Source organism: Pongo abelii, chromosome 9, assembly GCF_028885655.2.
Source record: "Pongo abelii isolate AG06213 chromosome 9, NHGRI_mPonAbe1-v2.0_pri, whole genome shotgun sequence".
Taxonomy (NCBI): domain Eukaryota; kingdom Metazoa; phylum Chordata; class Mammalia; order Primates; family Hominidae; genus Pongo; species Pongo abelii.
In genome coordinates, this window is record NC_071994.2 from 88,588,454 (window position 1) to 88,605,756 (window position 17,303).

Genomic DNA, 17,303 nt, shown 5'->3' on the forward strand with positions numbered 1-17,303 from the left:
AAGAGAGTGTATCTTATATGAAAATTTCCCTTGGTAAAAACTACACAGTTAGTGGTTTGAGAGTTGAAAGGAGACTCGTTTTCATTCATTCTTTATTCTACAGATATCTCATCACCCAAAAGACTTCGAGATAGACAAGCTTTGTTCCCTGCCAAAGTGACAAATGTCAGCTTGCTGGAAAAGTTTGAACGAAGTGAGAGTGGTGGGAAGATTATGACCCCTGAAAGGTAATGCATTGACTTTTTTTTTTTCTGTTGTACTTTACTAAATATATTTTTGAGTCATTGCTTGATGCAGGGAACTGTAATGTTCATTAATTCATTTATCCAGTGTTCTTTAGAGCTTTCTATATGCAACATGATGGGAATGATAAAGGTGACCAAGGTTCACCATCTAGTGGGAAAGCCAGACATATGCAGAGGGATAAATTACGATTCAGTGGAATAGATGTTACGACACAGGCAGAAACAAAAAAGCACAGAGTTGGGATCATCCAACTTTTTCTGTAGATTTGGGATTCCCAAATCTACAAAACTTTCCTGTTTTCCAAGTGCTTGGATATTATGATGTGACACAGTGTTATATTTACATCAAATTGGAAAGTAGTTTTGCCAAACATAGCCAGCACTCCATTAGTTCTCAATAAACATTACTTGAATGAATGAGTGTATTACAATTTATCATGGTCGTTTTCTTCTTGTGATGGTATGTCAAAAGATTTCTAAAATATTTTATCCTCCTCTCTGAGTAGGATACTTTTTAAGACCTCAAATCAGTCAACCATACTCAACCATGCTCATTCATTGTTTACTGAGCACCTAACTATGTACTTTGCATTGTGCTGCCAACCTTTAATTTATTAATGTGTCAAAATTTATCAGCTATCATATGTGCAATTTATGTACTTTGTGGATTACTAAAGTCATGTTAAAAACTCTAGGAATGCTTGTTTTGGATAATATCACTGTTATGAAAAATAATTGAGAATTAGATGTATAGTCCTCGGGAATTTAATTCAATACAACAAACATTTAGCACCACCATGTGTCAGGTACTATTCTAGGCACTGAAGATTCAGAGTTACAGATGTATAAACCTGCTTTTATAAAACTTACAGTCTTGCAGGAAGACTGAAATTTAAAAAAAAAATGCATGCAATGAAGACAACAAAAGTACAGAGGCTGCAAAAGGACAGAGTAATTGTTGGAAGTGGTTGGTAAAGGTTTCCTATAGAAGTTGACTCAAAAATGTTTGTTTCCTGTAGAAGTTAACCAAAAAATAGGCCAGGCGCGGTGGCTCACACCTGTAATCCAGCACTCTGGGAGGCCGAGGCAGGCGGATCACGAGGTCAGGAAATCAAGACTATCCTGGCTAACACGGTGAAACCCTGTCTCTACTAAAAATAAAAATAATTACCCAGGCGTGGTGGCGAGGGCCTGTAATCCCAGCTACTTGGGAGGCTGAGGCAGGAGAATGGCAATGAACCTGGGAGGCGGAGGTTGCAGTGAGCCAAGATTGGGCCACTGCTCTCTAGCCTGGGTGACAGAGCAAGACTCCGTCTCAAAAAAAAAAAAAAAAAAAAAAAAGAAGTTAACCAAAAAATGTGTTTTGTGCTGATTACTAAAACAACACATGTTTATCACAGAAATTTTGAGAAAACCAAAAAAGCAAGAGTTATAAAAAATCACCCATAATCCCTCTACATAGAGGAAACTTTATATTAACCTTATGGTGTATGTCGTTTATTTCAATGCATATACAATATATACAGATACTTACACTTGGAATATACACAGTTTTTAAATAAAATTGAGATATTATGTGGATTTTTGTTACATTTAATAAGTGATTTCCCCATGACATTAAGTATTCTAAAACCTTAACAAATAATTGCACATCATCTTAATGAAAGATTAAACCTTCTGTTTAACCAGTCTCCTATTGGATATTTAGATGGCTTCCAGTTTTTAAGTACTATAAATAATGTTGTGAAAATATATTTAAACATAATTCCTTGCATACAACTGGATATTCCATAGGATAAAAACTTTAAGTTTCAGAGATAAGAGGTGAGTCCATTTTCATACCTTTGATACACATTTCCAATTATCTTCTTCATGGTTGTAGCAAATTATCCTCTCAGCAACAGTAATATGAGAGAGTGCTATATTTTCTACAGCTTTGCTAATACCTTAGCAAAGTGAAATGATGGTATTTCATTATTGTTTTTAACCTGTGTTTGATTTCTAGTGGGTTTTTTGTTTTGTTTTTGAGATAGCATCTCACTCTGTCACCAAGGCTAAAGAACAGTGGCATGATCATGGCTCACTGCAGCCTCAACCTGCTGGGCTCAAGTGATTTTCCTGCCTCAGACCCTGAGTAGCTGGGACTATAGGTGTGCACCACCACACCAGCTAATTTTTTGATTTTTTTTTTTTTTTTTTTGTAGAGATGGGGTCTTAGTATGTTGTGTAGGCTGGTCTAGAACTCCTGGCCTCAAGCAACCCTCCCACTTCGGTCTCTCAAAGTGCTGGGATTACAGGCATGAACCACCACACCTGGCCTGCATTTATTTTTATCTTGTTTCTTGGCCATTTGTAGTTCTTTTACAATTTTCCTGCTTGAATCCTGTGTCCTTTTTTAACTGGGAGCTTTACTTTTTCTTAAAAACAAGTTGTATTTCTTATAAAGAGAACTTCACATATCATAGGTATGAATAGTTTTCTGATGTGTATGTTTTAAACATTTTCCCAATTCTTTTTTTTTGTTTAAATTTTGTTTCTGCACCATTTAGTGCACAGAAGTTTAAAATATATCTTTTCTGATTTACCAACCTGTCCAAGTCCCCAAACACCATGTTTGGGAATGTCAGTCCATGATTACATTTTCATTTTGAAAAAAATATTCTTTTAGAAGAGTAAAGAATGATTTAGAGGGATAAGATTAGCAGCAGAGGAAGAGGTGTAATAAAATGGAAAAGTGTAGCACAATTTAGCAGATCAAGGCAGTAGTCTAGGCAATCAGTTTCCAACAAATGACCCTAAGGCCTCAGAGGGCCTTAAGAACATATCAAAGGCTGAGAGTGAGTTAATGTGGGTGGGACTCTGTGCTGTTTTTCTGTTTTATATTATTGGGGTTTGAGTAAGATTTGTTTAAACTAAGAAGGATAGGATTTTCATTGTTTAACAGTTGAGTATAACTCGTCTGGGGAAAGGTAATAAGGGTATGAAACAAAGATCAGATGGAAAGCTTTAGCTTTGTTGGGGATTAGTTAAGGGAGGTTAAGAAGGAGATGTCAAAGATGACCCCAGATTTTGGCTTAGGTAACTGGGAGAAGATGGCACCATTATTCAAAACAGGGACTACTATAGGAAGTGCAAATTTGGCTGGTGCTGAAGGGCATGTAGTGGTTAGTGAGTCTGTAAAATATTCACTCCGAGTTAGAGGATTAAAAAAAATACAAATGAATCCTCTTGGATCATAAGAAACCAGATTGAGACATATTTCTTATTACTTCTTCATGTCAGTTGCATCTGACAGGTTATTTAAATCAAACCTTTAGGGAATCAGCATTCGCCCCACCCCAGATTTTGAGGCCTAAGAGAAGTTATTAAAAAATAAAGTGTTCTGCTTCCAGCAATATGGTGGTCTAAATAATCTGAAAAGGTCTTCTACTGAGAGCCAAATCTAGTCCACCATATATTTTTATAAATAGTTTCACTGAAACACTGCTATGCCCATCCATTTGCATATTATCTGTACCTGCTAGTTGTGTCAGGGACTGTATGGCCCTCAAAGCCTAAAATATTCACTCTCTGGCTCTTTTCATAAAAAGTTTTGCAACCCCTGCTCTAAAGGATCTTATTTTCATCTCAGGCTCCTGACTTCTGACAGATGGAGTTGGGCTAAAAATGAGGTCAAAATCCAAAATTACAAAGACCAAGTGGAAATAAGCTGCCACATAATGAGAGCCATCAGAAACAAAAGATGGAAGAACTGAGGTCTCAAGGATTTTGGATCCTGAATATTATAAAATACAGAATATAGAATAAGTTGTTTAAAATCTTTACATAAATTAAAAGAATGGAAAGTATGAACAAGGTATAAGAAATTAGAAAACATGACCAGTGTGGTCAGAGTCGAGCATTTGCATTTTGGAATTGCAGTAAGGGAGTGTAGACTTATACAATACTTAATTCATTGGTTATTCAGAAGACACATTTTATTACTTTTTCCAAATGAATAGAGGTTTGTAGTGGGGCACTTTCTCATTTTATGCTGTGGTTCATTTAATGTTAGTTATTTGGTACTTTGTAATTTGGTGAACCTTCTTTTCTAGCTTGAGTACTTTTACAGTAATTGTTTTATGTATACTTGAAGACATTGTATACTACTATTCCTTAGATGTAAATTTCTAGATATTTAGATATTAGCTAAACCTTGTTAAAATAAGTTGTTAAAAGCTTTTAAATCCTCACTATTTTTTTCTTTGAGAGAGATATTAAAAATATTTCACCATGATGGTATATTTTTCAGTAATTACATCAATTTTTGCTTCTTAAGCAATATTAAATTCTACACGTCTAGGATTTTTTTTGGTAGATAGTTCTTTTTATCATTATGAAATATTTTCCTTTGTCTCTACTAAAATCTTTTGCCTTCATTTCTGTACTATGTAATTAACAGTGCAACATCTGATTAGTATTTACCTGGAATAGCCTTTTAATGCCATTTTAAGAATTTTTGTGTTTTATTATTTCATGTGTGTCTCTACTAAATAGCTTATATTTGGATGTTTTAAAACTCAATCTAGACTTTAATTTCAGTTATAATTATTGGTATATTTGAACCTATCTTTACTGTCTTATTTTGTATTTTCTATTTACTGTGCATTTAACTTCATTATTACCCCTTTTCTGTTGGACTGATCTCATTTCTTTAGTATGCTTTGAATTTCCTTTGACCATGTTTCTTCAGTATGCTTTCAATTTCCTTCAAACTGCATCCCCTTCCAAACCTGTATTTTTTTTTGTCTAGAACTTTTGTTCCAATTTGGTTTTAAGTGTTAAAACATTTTGTATTATTTTATGGTCAATAATTAATTTGGATTTGTCAACATGTTTTACCAATTTCTTTGGTCACCATCATTTCTTCTTCTCTTTTTTTTGCCCAGGCTGGAGTGCAGTGGTGTGATCTTGGCTCACTGCAACCTCCGCCTCCCACGCTCAACCAATTCTCCTGCCTCAGCCTCCTGAATAGCTGGGATTACAGGTGCACACCACCATGCCTGGCTAATTTTTGTATTTTTAGCGGAGACAGGGTTTCACCATGTTGGCCAGGCTGGTCTCGAGCTCCTGACCTCAAGTTATCCACCAGCCTCGGCCTCCCAAAGTGCTGGGATTACAGGCGTGGGCCATCATGCCTGGCCTGTTTCTTATATCCCTGTCCTTCCTCCTAGGTTCATTTTTCTTCTTGCTAAATTATATCCTGTAATGGTTCCCTGTCTTTTCAGTACACTTATTCTTTGTATTGCTTAAAATGATTCTTACTCTGTTGTCGCTCTTGAGTGCTGATTCTTGGTTCATAGTTATTTTCCTTCAGCATTTTAATGATATTGCTCCATTTTCTCCTGACAGTTGTCCTGATGCAACGTCCGAATCAATCTGGTTGTCATTTTTTCTTGTAGCTTTTAAGAATCTTTCTTATTTCTTGATGTTCTGCATGACTATTCTTAGGAGTCATGATTTTCTGGAAAATTCTTATCTGTTATTTTCTAGAATATTATTCTTTGCCATTTCCTTTATTCTAAAAATTCAGCACTTCTATTAAATGCATGTTTGAGCTTCTGAATCTGTTCTCTATTTCTCCACTTTTAAATATTTTCATTCTTGGCCTGGCGTGGTGGCTCATGCCTGTAATACCAGCACTTTGGGAGGCCGAGGTGGGCAGACCACTAGGTCAGGAGTCCGAGACCAGCCTGACCAATATGGTGAAACCCCGTCTCTACTAAAAATACAAAAATTGGCCCAGCGTGGTGGTGTGCACCTGTAATCCCAGCTACTCGGGAGGCTGAGGCAGGAGAATCGCTTGAACTTGGGAGGCAGAGGTTGCAGTGAGCTGAGATTGCGCCATTGCACTCCAGCCTGGGTGACAGGGCGAGACTCTGTCTCAAAAAATAAAATAACGTAAATAAAATTAAAAAATAAATATTTTCATTCTTCGAGCTGCTTTTCAGGTGATATTATCAGTCCTATTTTCTAATGAATTAATACTAGTATTAATATTAATACTCATCCCTAATTCATCTCCCTCCACCACACTGACCATGGGCACCTTCCACCTGAAGGACTGCACTGGTTTGTTTGCTTGGAATGTCTTTTCCATCAGATATCTACACTATTGTTCTCTTACTTCCTTCAGATATTTACTCATATGTCACTTCCTTGGTAAGAACTTCCCTGGACATTCTTTTTACAGTTTAACACTCCATTCCTCCAGCATTGCAAGGCATTTATCATCATGGAACATACTATAGAGTTCACTTATTTATCTTGTCACTGGGCTGTCTATCCCCATCAGAATGTTAATTCCATGAGGGCAGGGACTTTTGTATGTGTGTATTTTGTTCTTCATTGCTTCTCCTGTGCTTAGAACAGTGTACATGGTAAGCACTCAGTATGTGTCTGTGGAATGAATACATTTCATCCCCATTTCACACAATTGGTAACTGAGACTTTGCAAGATTACACAGCTGGTCTGATGTCAGTCATCTTGTAAGCAAGAAAGCTGGGATTCAAACCCACCTTTATCTACACAAATTCAGATTCTGTGGTACATATTCTTAACCTCTATACATATAGCTGTTCTGAAGTAAACCACTGAGATATTTTTCTTCATCTTATACTTGCCTCTAAAATTATTATTGCTCTTGAGGTCAGATTGTATTAAACATTAATTAATGTTGCATTGTTTTTATAGCTTATCATCTCCAAGTTGTCTGAAACATGACAGTGAGATGAAGCCCCAAACATCTCCAGCTTGCCAGGATCATAATAAGGCAGGACAGGTACAGTGTTTCCAAACAATTAAGCCCCATCAGAATCTTACACTGATTTTTGTTTCTCAAAGAGAGTTCTGGGAATCTCTCTTGCTTAATTATATAAGTATGGCTCAAGTACTCAAGTACTCAGGCTCAAAACTAGACTATGATAAATCTATCTACTAGTCAAGATGTACCGGTAAACAAAAAAGAGTTGAGAAATCCCTTTGTAAGTTTCAGCTGCTATAAATACTTCTGATGAAGTGAGAGTTCAGAAGATCCTTTAGAGTATTTCCGGGGTCCACTCTGCAAATCTCATTTTGCTGTCACTAATATACCCATTAGTAATAGGTTTCTTGATATACCTAGCCTTTGGAGAGCTTCTGAAGGGAATGTGAAAGCAAAAAGGTAAAATATAAAAATTTATTTGTCCTGAAATTTGGGATTGTAGGAAATGTGCTATGTATGTTTGCAACGAGCACAACGAAATTCCCCGTTGTACTACAGTGAGGAAAGGAGGAGAGAGATAGAAGATGAGAGACTCATACAGCAGTATCAGATGTTGAAGGATCAGGAGGCTCTCTTCAGACACCAGGTAGTCCAACACCTCAATTAGTCTTTAATATGGGGCAGTAGAATATGATTATATAATGTAATTTATTATTATTTTTTATTGGCACAGGGTCTCACTCTGTCACCCAGGTTGGAATGCAGTGGCACAACCTCTGCTCACTGCAGCCTCGATCTACTTGGGCTCAGGTGATCCTTCCACCTCAGCCTCCAGATTAGCTGGGACTACAGGCACACGTCACTACACCTGGCTAATTTATGTATTTTTTGTAGAGACGGGGTTTCACCATGTTGCCTAGGGTGGTCTCCAACTCCTGGGCTCAAGCATTCCTCCCGCCTCTGCCTCCCAAAGTGCTGGGATTACAGGCATGACCCACTGAGCCCAGCCTATAATGTAATTTAAAAATGTTCCATCATATGTCTGTACTGTGACATATCTAATCATGTATTTACTGTTAGACTAAAACTTGCGTTGAAGTTTTCACTAATAATAAACAACACTGGGATAAATATCCACGCAGTCGAATGTTTGCACATATCACTGATTTTCTTTAACCTAAGGTCTGAATTTTAAAGGTGGAATTATTGGATTTATGTTTCTTTATTTCTGATAAAATATAACTCTGGTGAAGGCTTTTACCCTTCAGATTCATGTCCTATTTCAAGCAAAGACAGAATGGCACTTTTACACTTGCTGTATCCAGATTTATGTGGTGTCTAATAATTGACCCTGCTGCCTGCCCTTTCCTGCATTTGTGATGAATTCTTCCATTCCTTAGATCCCTCTAGTGGTGGTACCTAAAGGCCAAGAATAGGAAATAAAATACCTTTCCCAATATACTTTTATAAATCTATAGAGATATTAGAAAGTACCATTGCCTCCAAAAGGCAGGTTTCTACCATGGCTGGATTATTTTAATGTAATAGAATTAAAATTTTTAGGGGCTCCACTTCAATATGTAATTTAAAATTTAAAAATAAATTTTTTTTTTTTTTTTTACAATAGATGAAAAGTCTGGCTACTAGAGAACAGAATCAGAAAAATGCTGCCTATAATCTTGGAGTTGCTGAAGCTATAAGAAGCCACAAGAATGAGAAACCAGAATTTTATGTAAGTCTTTTAAAAATTTCTATTGCGAACACCTGGCCCATCTGTGAGTCTTTGGATCCACTCCCTGTATTGCAGGTTGTGCCTTATTTTTTATTTTTATTTTTTGAGACGGAGCCTTTCTCCGTCACCCAGGCTGCAGTGCAATGGTGTGGTCTCGGCTCACTGCAACCTCTGCCTCCCGGGTTCAAGTCATTCTCTTGCCTCAGCCTCCCGAGTAGCTGGGATTACAGGCACCCGCCACCATGCCCCGCTATTTTGGTATTTTTAGTAGAGACAGGGTTTCACCATGTTGGCCAGGCTGGTCTTGAACTCCTGGTCTCATGATCCGCCCGTCTTGGCCTCCCAAAGTGCTGGGATTACAAGTGTGAGCCACCATGCCCGGCCAGTTGTGCCATTTTTTTAAGCAGCGGAGTTGAAAAGTGGGTGGTGCAGTTTGAAGCTTTCTTCTAGGGCAGGTGTTGTCCAGTGTCTATAGCCACACCACTCACGTTCACTGTACCGTTCCCACTAGTCACTGCAGGTCTTGTTAATTATGGTAATTCTCAACCAGGACGTGGGATGGGTGGAGAGAAGGGAGCAGTATACTACTAAAGTCCAGCCCAAGGACCTAAGAGAACCAGCAGTATCAGCATTGCCTGAGAGCTTGCTGGAAATGCTGAATCTAGGGCCCCACCCCAGACTCCCTGAATGGGCATCTACGGTAGAATAAGATTCCCAGGTGATTTGTACTTGCATTAATGTTTGAGAAACTCAGATTCAGATGGTGGTGAGCCAACTGCTTCACTGCTTGATTTAATGTTTTCAATCATCATGTGCCTACCTTTATTTCTGCCTGAATCTTTCTCTTTATATACCACCATCTAGGTAGTCGACACTCCGGACATAAATCTAATAAAATATAATTTATTTATTCATCATCAAACATTTATTGAATTCCTCCATGCCGGCCACTGTGCTGGTGTCTAGGAATACAAGGTTCCCTCTTCTGAAAAGGTCTCTAGTGGGAGAGACAGACACTTAAAGAGACAACTGTGTAGTATAATAAATGCGATGATAAATCTCTGAAAAAGGGCACTATATGAGCAAAAGAAGAGATTCGTTAACCTAGACCAGAGATCTGGAAAGACTTTCTGGCATACAAGAGTTAGGTAAAGAAATCAAGGGAGGAAGAGCATTCCAGGCAGGGAAGCAGGGAAGGAAGGAGAGAGAGAGCGAGCATGGGGCTTCTGAAATTTAGGCATGATCTTTCTCTCTCCTTCTATATAAGCTCCAGATTATATTTATCACTGCTGTGTATCTCTTCTTTGATATATCTATACACATCTTAAATTTAAAAAGACCTAAACAGAATTTTTGATTCCCTCCTTAACCTGTTCCTTTCTGTCTTCTCATGTTAGTAAGTGGCATCACCAACCAGCCATTTTTGCACAAACCTGTATCTAGTCATGATCTCAGTATTCCTTCTCTGTTCCTGACTTCCGATCATTTGCAAGTCCAGTTGCCTTTACCTCCAGAATGTATCCAATATCTGTCCAAATGTCTTCATCTTTAATGTTGCCACATTCAAAGTGTTGCCAAGCCACATTGTTATGCTCAACTTCTCCAATACTTCCCTTAGATTCACTGCTTGCATTCTTGCTCTTCTATAATTTATTCCTCACACAGCGGCCAAAGAGATATTATAATATTGTTAACCAAAACATACTATTCTCCCATTTAAAACCTCCACTGGCCTCCCATTGAGTTAAAATTAAATTTAGACTCCTCACCTTCAACTATCATATTCTACACGCTTTGACTCCTGCCTTCCTCTTGGTCACTATGCCTTCTCCTTTCCCTTGGTCACTATGCCTCAGCCACAGAGACTTTTTTTTCTGCTCATTGAACATGTCTAGCTTGTTTCCATCTAGTGTCTTTGCACTTAATGTTCCTTCTGTATGGAACACAGGTCTCCCTGATATTTACAATGAAGGTGATTCATTTTCTCCATGGAAAAGCCTTCCCTAATAACCAACCAGTTTAGCTCTTTTCCCACCCAGCCACTTGCTGTCATAAGGGCTTCCTAGCACTTAGCACTATCTTAAATGACCTGATGTACTGTTTCTTGTTCATTGTCTGTCTCCTGCATCAGCATGCAGGCTGGATGAGTGTGAAGATCTCTGTTGTTGCTCACTGTTGGATCACCAGGGTCTAGAATGGCCAGGCCCACAGTAGGTATTCATTTTGCCCTCTTTTCAGCTCCTCTCTGTCCTTGCATGATTTCGCATGCACTCAGAATTCCTTCTTCCTTCCATCTAGATGTTGTAAATGCTAACTCACAACCTACTCCATGGAGTCCTTTTTCATCTCTGTCTCAGCAATGGGATTCCAGTTGAAACTGACCCATTAGTCCCACAGACAGGTTTTTTTCGTTTTTGTTTTTGTTTTAAATAAACATAGAAATTGACCCTTTTGGTCTTAAAGCTTGAAACTTAACATTTGTTTTATCTGAGTTTCTTCCTCAGAAAAGAACCACTAGTCCTTCCAAAAAGTGTCAAAGAATTGAAACTCACCAGATGATTGCATTCAGACAATGAGCCAGGCCTCTCCATTGACCATGATTGCTTCCTTATCCCTCCCGAATTCTGGTTTTCCCATACATAGTTTCAATTCTTCCCTGCTATATAAACCCCTACTTTTAGTTGGTCAAGGAGATGGATTTGAGACTGATCTCTCATCTCCTTGGCTACAGCACCCAATTAAAGCCTTCTTCCTTGGCAATAATCATTGTCTCAGTGATTGGCTTTCTGTGCTGTGAGCAACTAGACCAAACCCCTGGTGTTTTGGTAACACAGTCAGCTCAGCTCAGCTTCATCCTTGAACACACTCATATGATTCTATAGGTTACCTCAACACCAGCTGGTCAGTGTGTTGAGGGCTGGGCAAATATTATAAATTAAGAAATACTGTCTGATTTATTTTAGTCTTCTGAATTATTAACCTTGTTTTTCGGTATTCTAGCATAAATGAATTGCTTCTCTTTCATTCTAGAAATCCTTCCTATTTGACAAACGGCCACTCAGTCCTGAGCTTAATGCTCTTAAGCAAGAGGAATATTCCCGGAGTCTCCTGAAACAAATGGATAACAGACAGGAAAACAAAATAAAGCAAAGACAATACAGAGAGTTGATGGACCGCCTGGAACAAGTGCAACTCACAGAGGAGTGAGTCCAGCTACACACGCTCTGACAAACGGATTTGGAATTTTCATGTGAAGTTAATTTCCATGTAGGATTGAATCAGCATTGGTAGTTTCATTAGCACACTGTAACCAACTGAGCAAACTAACCCAGTTAGCAGCCAGTACTGAAATGAGAAAAGTTCCCTCGTCCCCCTCGCAGGGCGTGCAATGGGGGTGTGTCTTGCTTCTTCAGTGCCCTGCTGCTCAAACCTCTAGAAGCGCATACAGATGGGCAGGCTGTGGGGCTCTGGCCACACGACAGTATCTAGGGGTGAATGTCTACAGCTCCTGAAGCCCCAGTGGGCATGTGTTACAGAGTGCTCTTTTAGTTTAGCCATCTGTAGGTGGCTTGTGTTAGTCAGCGCAATAGACCCCTGTCTTATTGCAAGGAGAGAGGGCTTTCTGTATCTGAGCATTCTTGCCTTGGTGTACCAGAAGAATTGGATCACATGTGGGCTTGGAGAATGAGTGCAAGGTTTTATTGAGTGGAAGTAGCTTTCAACAGATGGATGAGCCAGAAAGGAGATGGCTTTCCCCTGGAGTCGGGCTGCTGTGCGTCCTGGGTTCCCCTCCAACCACCCCAGCCAAACTCCACGTCATTCCGCTGGTTGATGGCCTGCTGGTGTGCCAGTGGCTGCTGGTGTGCTCTGGACATCCTCTCAGCATCCAGCCACTTGTGTGTTCCTCTGCTGATGTGTTTCTCTCGACGTCCAGCCGCTTTTGTGCCTGCCTGCTAGGGTCTTGGGGGATTTTTATAGGCACAGGATGAGGGTGTGGCAGGCCAGCGTGGTCTTGAGAAATGCAACATTTAGGCAGGAAAACAAAAATGCCTGTCCTCATCTAGGTCCGTGGGCACAGATGGAACCCTAGCCAGGGACCATGTCCTAGGGTGGAGCCCTAGCCAGGGACCATGCCCTTTCCCCACTTCCATATCATTTAAAGGGACCACGCTCTTTGCTTCCCAGCACTTCCCTTCTGTATCAGTACCACAATTTTTTATTACAAAAATGAAAAAGCTGTCATAGTTATCATTATAGTAGTGATGGTCAATCTGTAATTACTATAATATAGAGCATCATCTTGTATTGTTTTTGCAATCGCCAATACCAGTAGATGAAGAAAGGGACTCGTCTTGAGCAGCTGTTCTTAGCTATTAGATGTTCAAATGACCTCATGGCAAAGCTGAGGTTTTATTATAATTATGTAGGGGGGTCCCATGGAACCTGAGGGCAGGAATGTACAGGGAACATAGGAAGGACTGGAACCAGAGACTAAAAAGCCATGTAGAGTGGCTTTCCCTCTGCTTACATACATATGCCTAATGGGGCCCACATTTTTGCTGCTGAGATTGGGAGAGCAACTATGGAGGCCGTTATAGTGTGAAGAGAAACTCCTAAAACAAACAAGAAGCAAGTTTCTGTGATGAAAAAAATCTATTTCTATAAAATGTATATGTTCCATTATACTCACTTGAAAGATCATATATGGATTCTTTAGAAGTTACATATAATAGAACCATAATTTTTAATAGGATAGGTAACTTAAGAGATTTCAAAATAAATCAGTTTATAGAATGAATAGTCACTTCCTGCTTTCTTATGTAGATTTTTAAAAGAACTGGTGGGTGTGGGAAGAGGTGGAGTGGTGGTGATGTGTCTGCTGTTTTAGTAGTAAGGCATTTGGACAATATGGTCAGTCACCTGCCTATACCTGTCCTGTTTGTCCTGTGTTCAGCACATTGTTCACTAGCGTATGGACTTTTTTTTTTTTTTTTTGTTAGATGGAGTCTCACTCTGTTGCCCAGCCTGGAGTGCAGTGGTGTGATTTTGGCTTACTGCAACCTCCACCTCCCAGGCTCATGCAATTCTCCTGCCTCAGCCTCCTGAGTAGCTGGGATTACCGGCACCCACCACCACCCCCGGCTAATTCTTGTATTTTTAGTAGAGATAGGGTTTCACCATGTTGGCCAGGTTGGTCTTGGACTCCTGACCTCAAGTGATCTGCCCACTTCAGCCTCCCAAAGTGCTGGGATTACACACATGAACCACTGTGCCCGGCCGCCTATGGATTTGAATTACTCTTTTCTTTCTTAAAATGAAAGCTACCAGAATAAAACATCAATTTTTATTTACCAGACTCTTGTTCCTATTTAATACTTATTAAACATGTTTTGATGATGTTAATCCATATTACTAAAGACTGCAAAACTGTGGTCCATCTTCTCTTGTTCTTAACTGCCAGACTTGCTGCGCAAAGAGCGAAATTTTTAAAAGATAAGATGGAAGAAACACAGTGTTACAAGAGAGCTTTGGATGCACAGGTAAGGGGACAGACAAATATTACTGTTTTTAAAATTATGCAATGCGTCAATAACATCCTAAAAATATGTGTAAGTTGTTACGAATATTTTTATGTGTTATGCATTTGGTAGTTTTTGTGCCCCGCATTCCTTCCTGTAAGATACTGGTATTTTACTACATTACAGGGTTGTGCATAAAGCTTATTCCCTGGTAGAATGATAACCTGCATTATGTGTATCTCTGTTTAAGATAAAGAACAAACCCTCCCGGCTGCCCGCCTTTGAGCCAGACTCCTCTGAGCCCATCTTTGGTAAGAATGAGGGTGAACTGATGGTGGAAAAGCAAAAGCGAGAACAAAATTACATGAAACACCAGCTGGAGGCAGCTGCTAACCACAAGAGGAAAGCCATCCTGCATCAACTAGTGGACCAGAGGCGGGATTTGCAAATGCTTCAGAGGACACAAAGAGAGTAAGGAGACCCCTGATCTTTCTCCCTCCACTTCTCCTCACTTATTCCGCTTCCTTTCTCTCTCTTTCTCCACCCTGTCCCTGCCCCTCATCTTTCTCATACAATAGTGGAGAAGTAAGAATAATAGCTAACACACTGAGGAGTTATTTGTGCAAGGCATTGTTTTAAACTTTTTACATGCTTCATCTTGTTTTATCCTAATTCATTATATGAAGAAAAAGTTATTAAATAAATTTTTAAAAACTTCTCTTGACACTTTAGTGTTTTCCAAAGTGGCTGTACTAATTTACATTCCCAACCAATAGCATATGAGAGTTCTAGTCCTCCCCATCATTCCCAGAATTTGGTGTAATCTGTCTTTATTTTATTTTATTGATTGAGACAGGGTTTTGCTCTGTCACCCAGGCTGGAGTGCAGTGGCATGATCATGGCTCACTGCAGCCTCAACATCCTGGACTCAAGCAGTTCTCCCATCTCAGCCTCTGGAGTATCTGGGACTACAAGCGAGTGCCAGCACGCCCAGATAATTTTAAAACTTTTTGGGGAGACAGGGTCTCACTATGTTACCCAGGCTGGTCTTGAACTTCAGGGTTCAAGCAATCCTCCTGCCTCAGCTTCCCAAAGTGTTGGGATTACAGGTGTGAGCCACAGCACCCAGCCTGATCAGTCTTTTTAATTTTGGCTGTTCTAATAGGTGCATAGTGGTGTCTCATGCTTTAATTTGGATTTCTTTAATGACTAGTGATGTTGAACATCATTTCATGTGCCTATTTGCCATCCGTATATCTTCTATGGTTAAGGGTAAAATGTATCAATCCAAATCTTTTGCTTATTTTATAAACTCTTTTCTTATTGTTGAGTTTTGAAAGTTCTTTATATATTCTGTGTATAAGTCCTTTATCTGATATATTTGTAAAGCCTAAACATGCCTGAAAGGAAGATGTCTTTCCCACTGATTTTTTAAAAAAATTTATTCCCTTAGGTAAGCATTCAGCTCCTCTTTAGCTTCTGTTTTATAACAGCAGAACCACCATCACTTGTCCCATAGTGGGAAGCAAAGTGTGCTTTCCATAGCCAGATATGGGACCCTCTGTATTTGTTGCTAAGACTATGCTACTTCCTCTTCTGCTTCTATCTGTTAGCTTCTCTAGTTATTTCCTAAACTTGGAGGGTTAAAGTGTCACTTTTAAGTTGTATGACTTGGGCCAGATCACATGTAAGGTATCTGAGCCTTACTGTCCTCATATGACAAAGAAGGATAATCACATCTGCCCCTCCTAACCTTAGTGGGAGAATTAGATGAGATTATGTATGTGAGAGCATTTTTGGAAACTGTAAAGCTGTGAACAAATCCCTGTTTCTGTATTGTCAGATCCTTGTTTTCTATTTACATATTCTTTACTGGTTATGGCAGATTCTCTCACTTCCCTTATCTTTTCCAACTCCCTGGTCCTTCTCTGGTTCATCTCAACATGTGATCTCAGATTCTCTTGTGACAAATAGAAGGCCACTTTCTTTCAGAGGGGATAATTTAGTCAGGGTGATCCAGACAGGACTGCTAAGCTATTTATACTTGTTTTTTTTCTTTTTGCTCTTATTTTCAAAAGTAAAAATTCATGCTCATTAAGAGAAGTCAATTGAAGGTTAGCCGGGCATGGTGGCTCACGCCTGTAATCCTAGCACTTTGGGAGACCGAGGCAGGCAGATCACTTGAGCCCAGGAGTTTGAGACCAGCCTGGGCAACGTGGTGAAACCCTGTCATTACTAAAAATACAAAAATTAGCTGGGCGTGTTGGTGTGCGCCTGTAATCTCAGCTATTCGGGTGGCTGAGGCACAAGAATGCTTGAACCTGGGAGGCAGAGTCTACAGTGAGCTGAGACTGCGCCACTGCACTTCAGCCTGGGCGACAGAGATTGCCTCAAAAAAAAAAAAAAAAAAAGGTTAATAATTTCCCCTTCTAAGTAGCCAATATATATGTGCATATTGCTTAAATAGGAAAATTTTTAAAATTTTTTTTGTAAAAAATAATTTAAAAGTAGGTTACATATTAACCTTATTTATAAAAAAATTTAAACAATTTTTCCTATTTAAGCAATATGCACATATATATTTTTCCTTCTACTTTTGTAAATGAAATAGTCTATGAGATCTTATATATTACTCTGCAAACTAATCTTTCTTTAACCTAACAATGTCATATACAAGTCGGTACATATATATGATTCATTCTTCTTTAATAGCAGCATATTATCTATAATATAGATGTATAGTAATTTAACTTTTGCATTATTGATGAACATTCATTTTGTTTCCAGATATTTTGTATTAAACATTTTTAATATATATTTTTATACTGGTTCTTTTGTTTCTATCAGATAAATTCCCAAAAGTGGGGGGCTGCTGTGTCAAATGTACGGTACATCTAATTTTCCTTTTTTTTTTTTTTTTTTGAGACAGAGTCTCACTCTGTCGCCCAGGATGGAGTGCAGTGGTGCGATCTCGGCTCACTGAAACCTCTGCCTCCTGGGTTTAAGTGATTCTTATGCCTCAGCCTCACGAGTAGCTGGGACTACAGGTGCATGCCACCACTCC

The 17,303-nt window shown here is 39.1% G+C and overlaps 1 protein-coding gene across 6 annotated transcripts in view; it reads left to right on the forward strand.

The window, feature by feature from the left end:
* The window catches only part of CCDC81 (coiled-coil domain containing 81), a 50,936-nt gene that overhangs the window by 26,804 nt on the left and 6,829 nt on the right, over positions 1-17,303 (forward strand). For 4 of the 6 annotated variants that reach the window (XM_002822324.5, XM_054526167.2, XM_063728231.1 and 1 more), the window contains 7 exons: positions 104-227; positions 6,979-7,066; positions 7,491-7,634; positions 8,616-8,720; positions 11,751-11,923; positions 14,182-14,260; positions 14,490-14,710. In XM_002822324.5, coding sequence (XP_002822370.2) covers positions 104-227; positions 6,979-7,066; positions 7,491-7,634; positions 8,616-8,720; positions 11,751-11,923; positions 14,182-14,260; positions 14,490-14,710 — 934 coding nt within the window. The remainder of the gene's footprint in view (positions 1-103; positions 228-6,978; positions 7,067-7,490; positions 7,635-8,615; positions 8,721-11,750; positions 11,924-14,181; positions 14,261-14,489; positions 14,711-17,303) is intronic. The other 2 variants (XM_054526164.2, XM_063728232.1) reach the window with 1 other exon arrangement.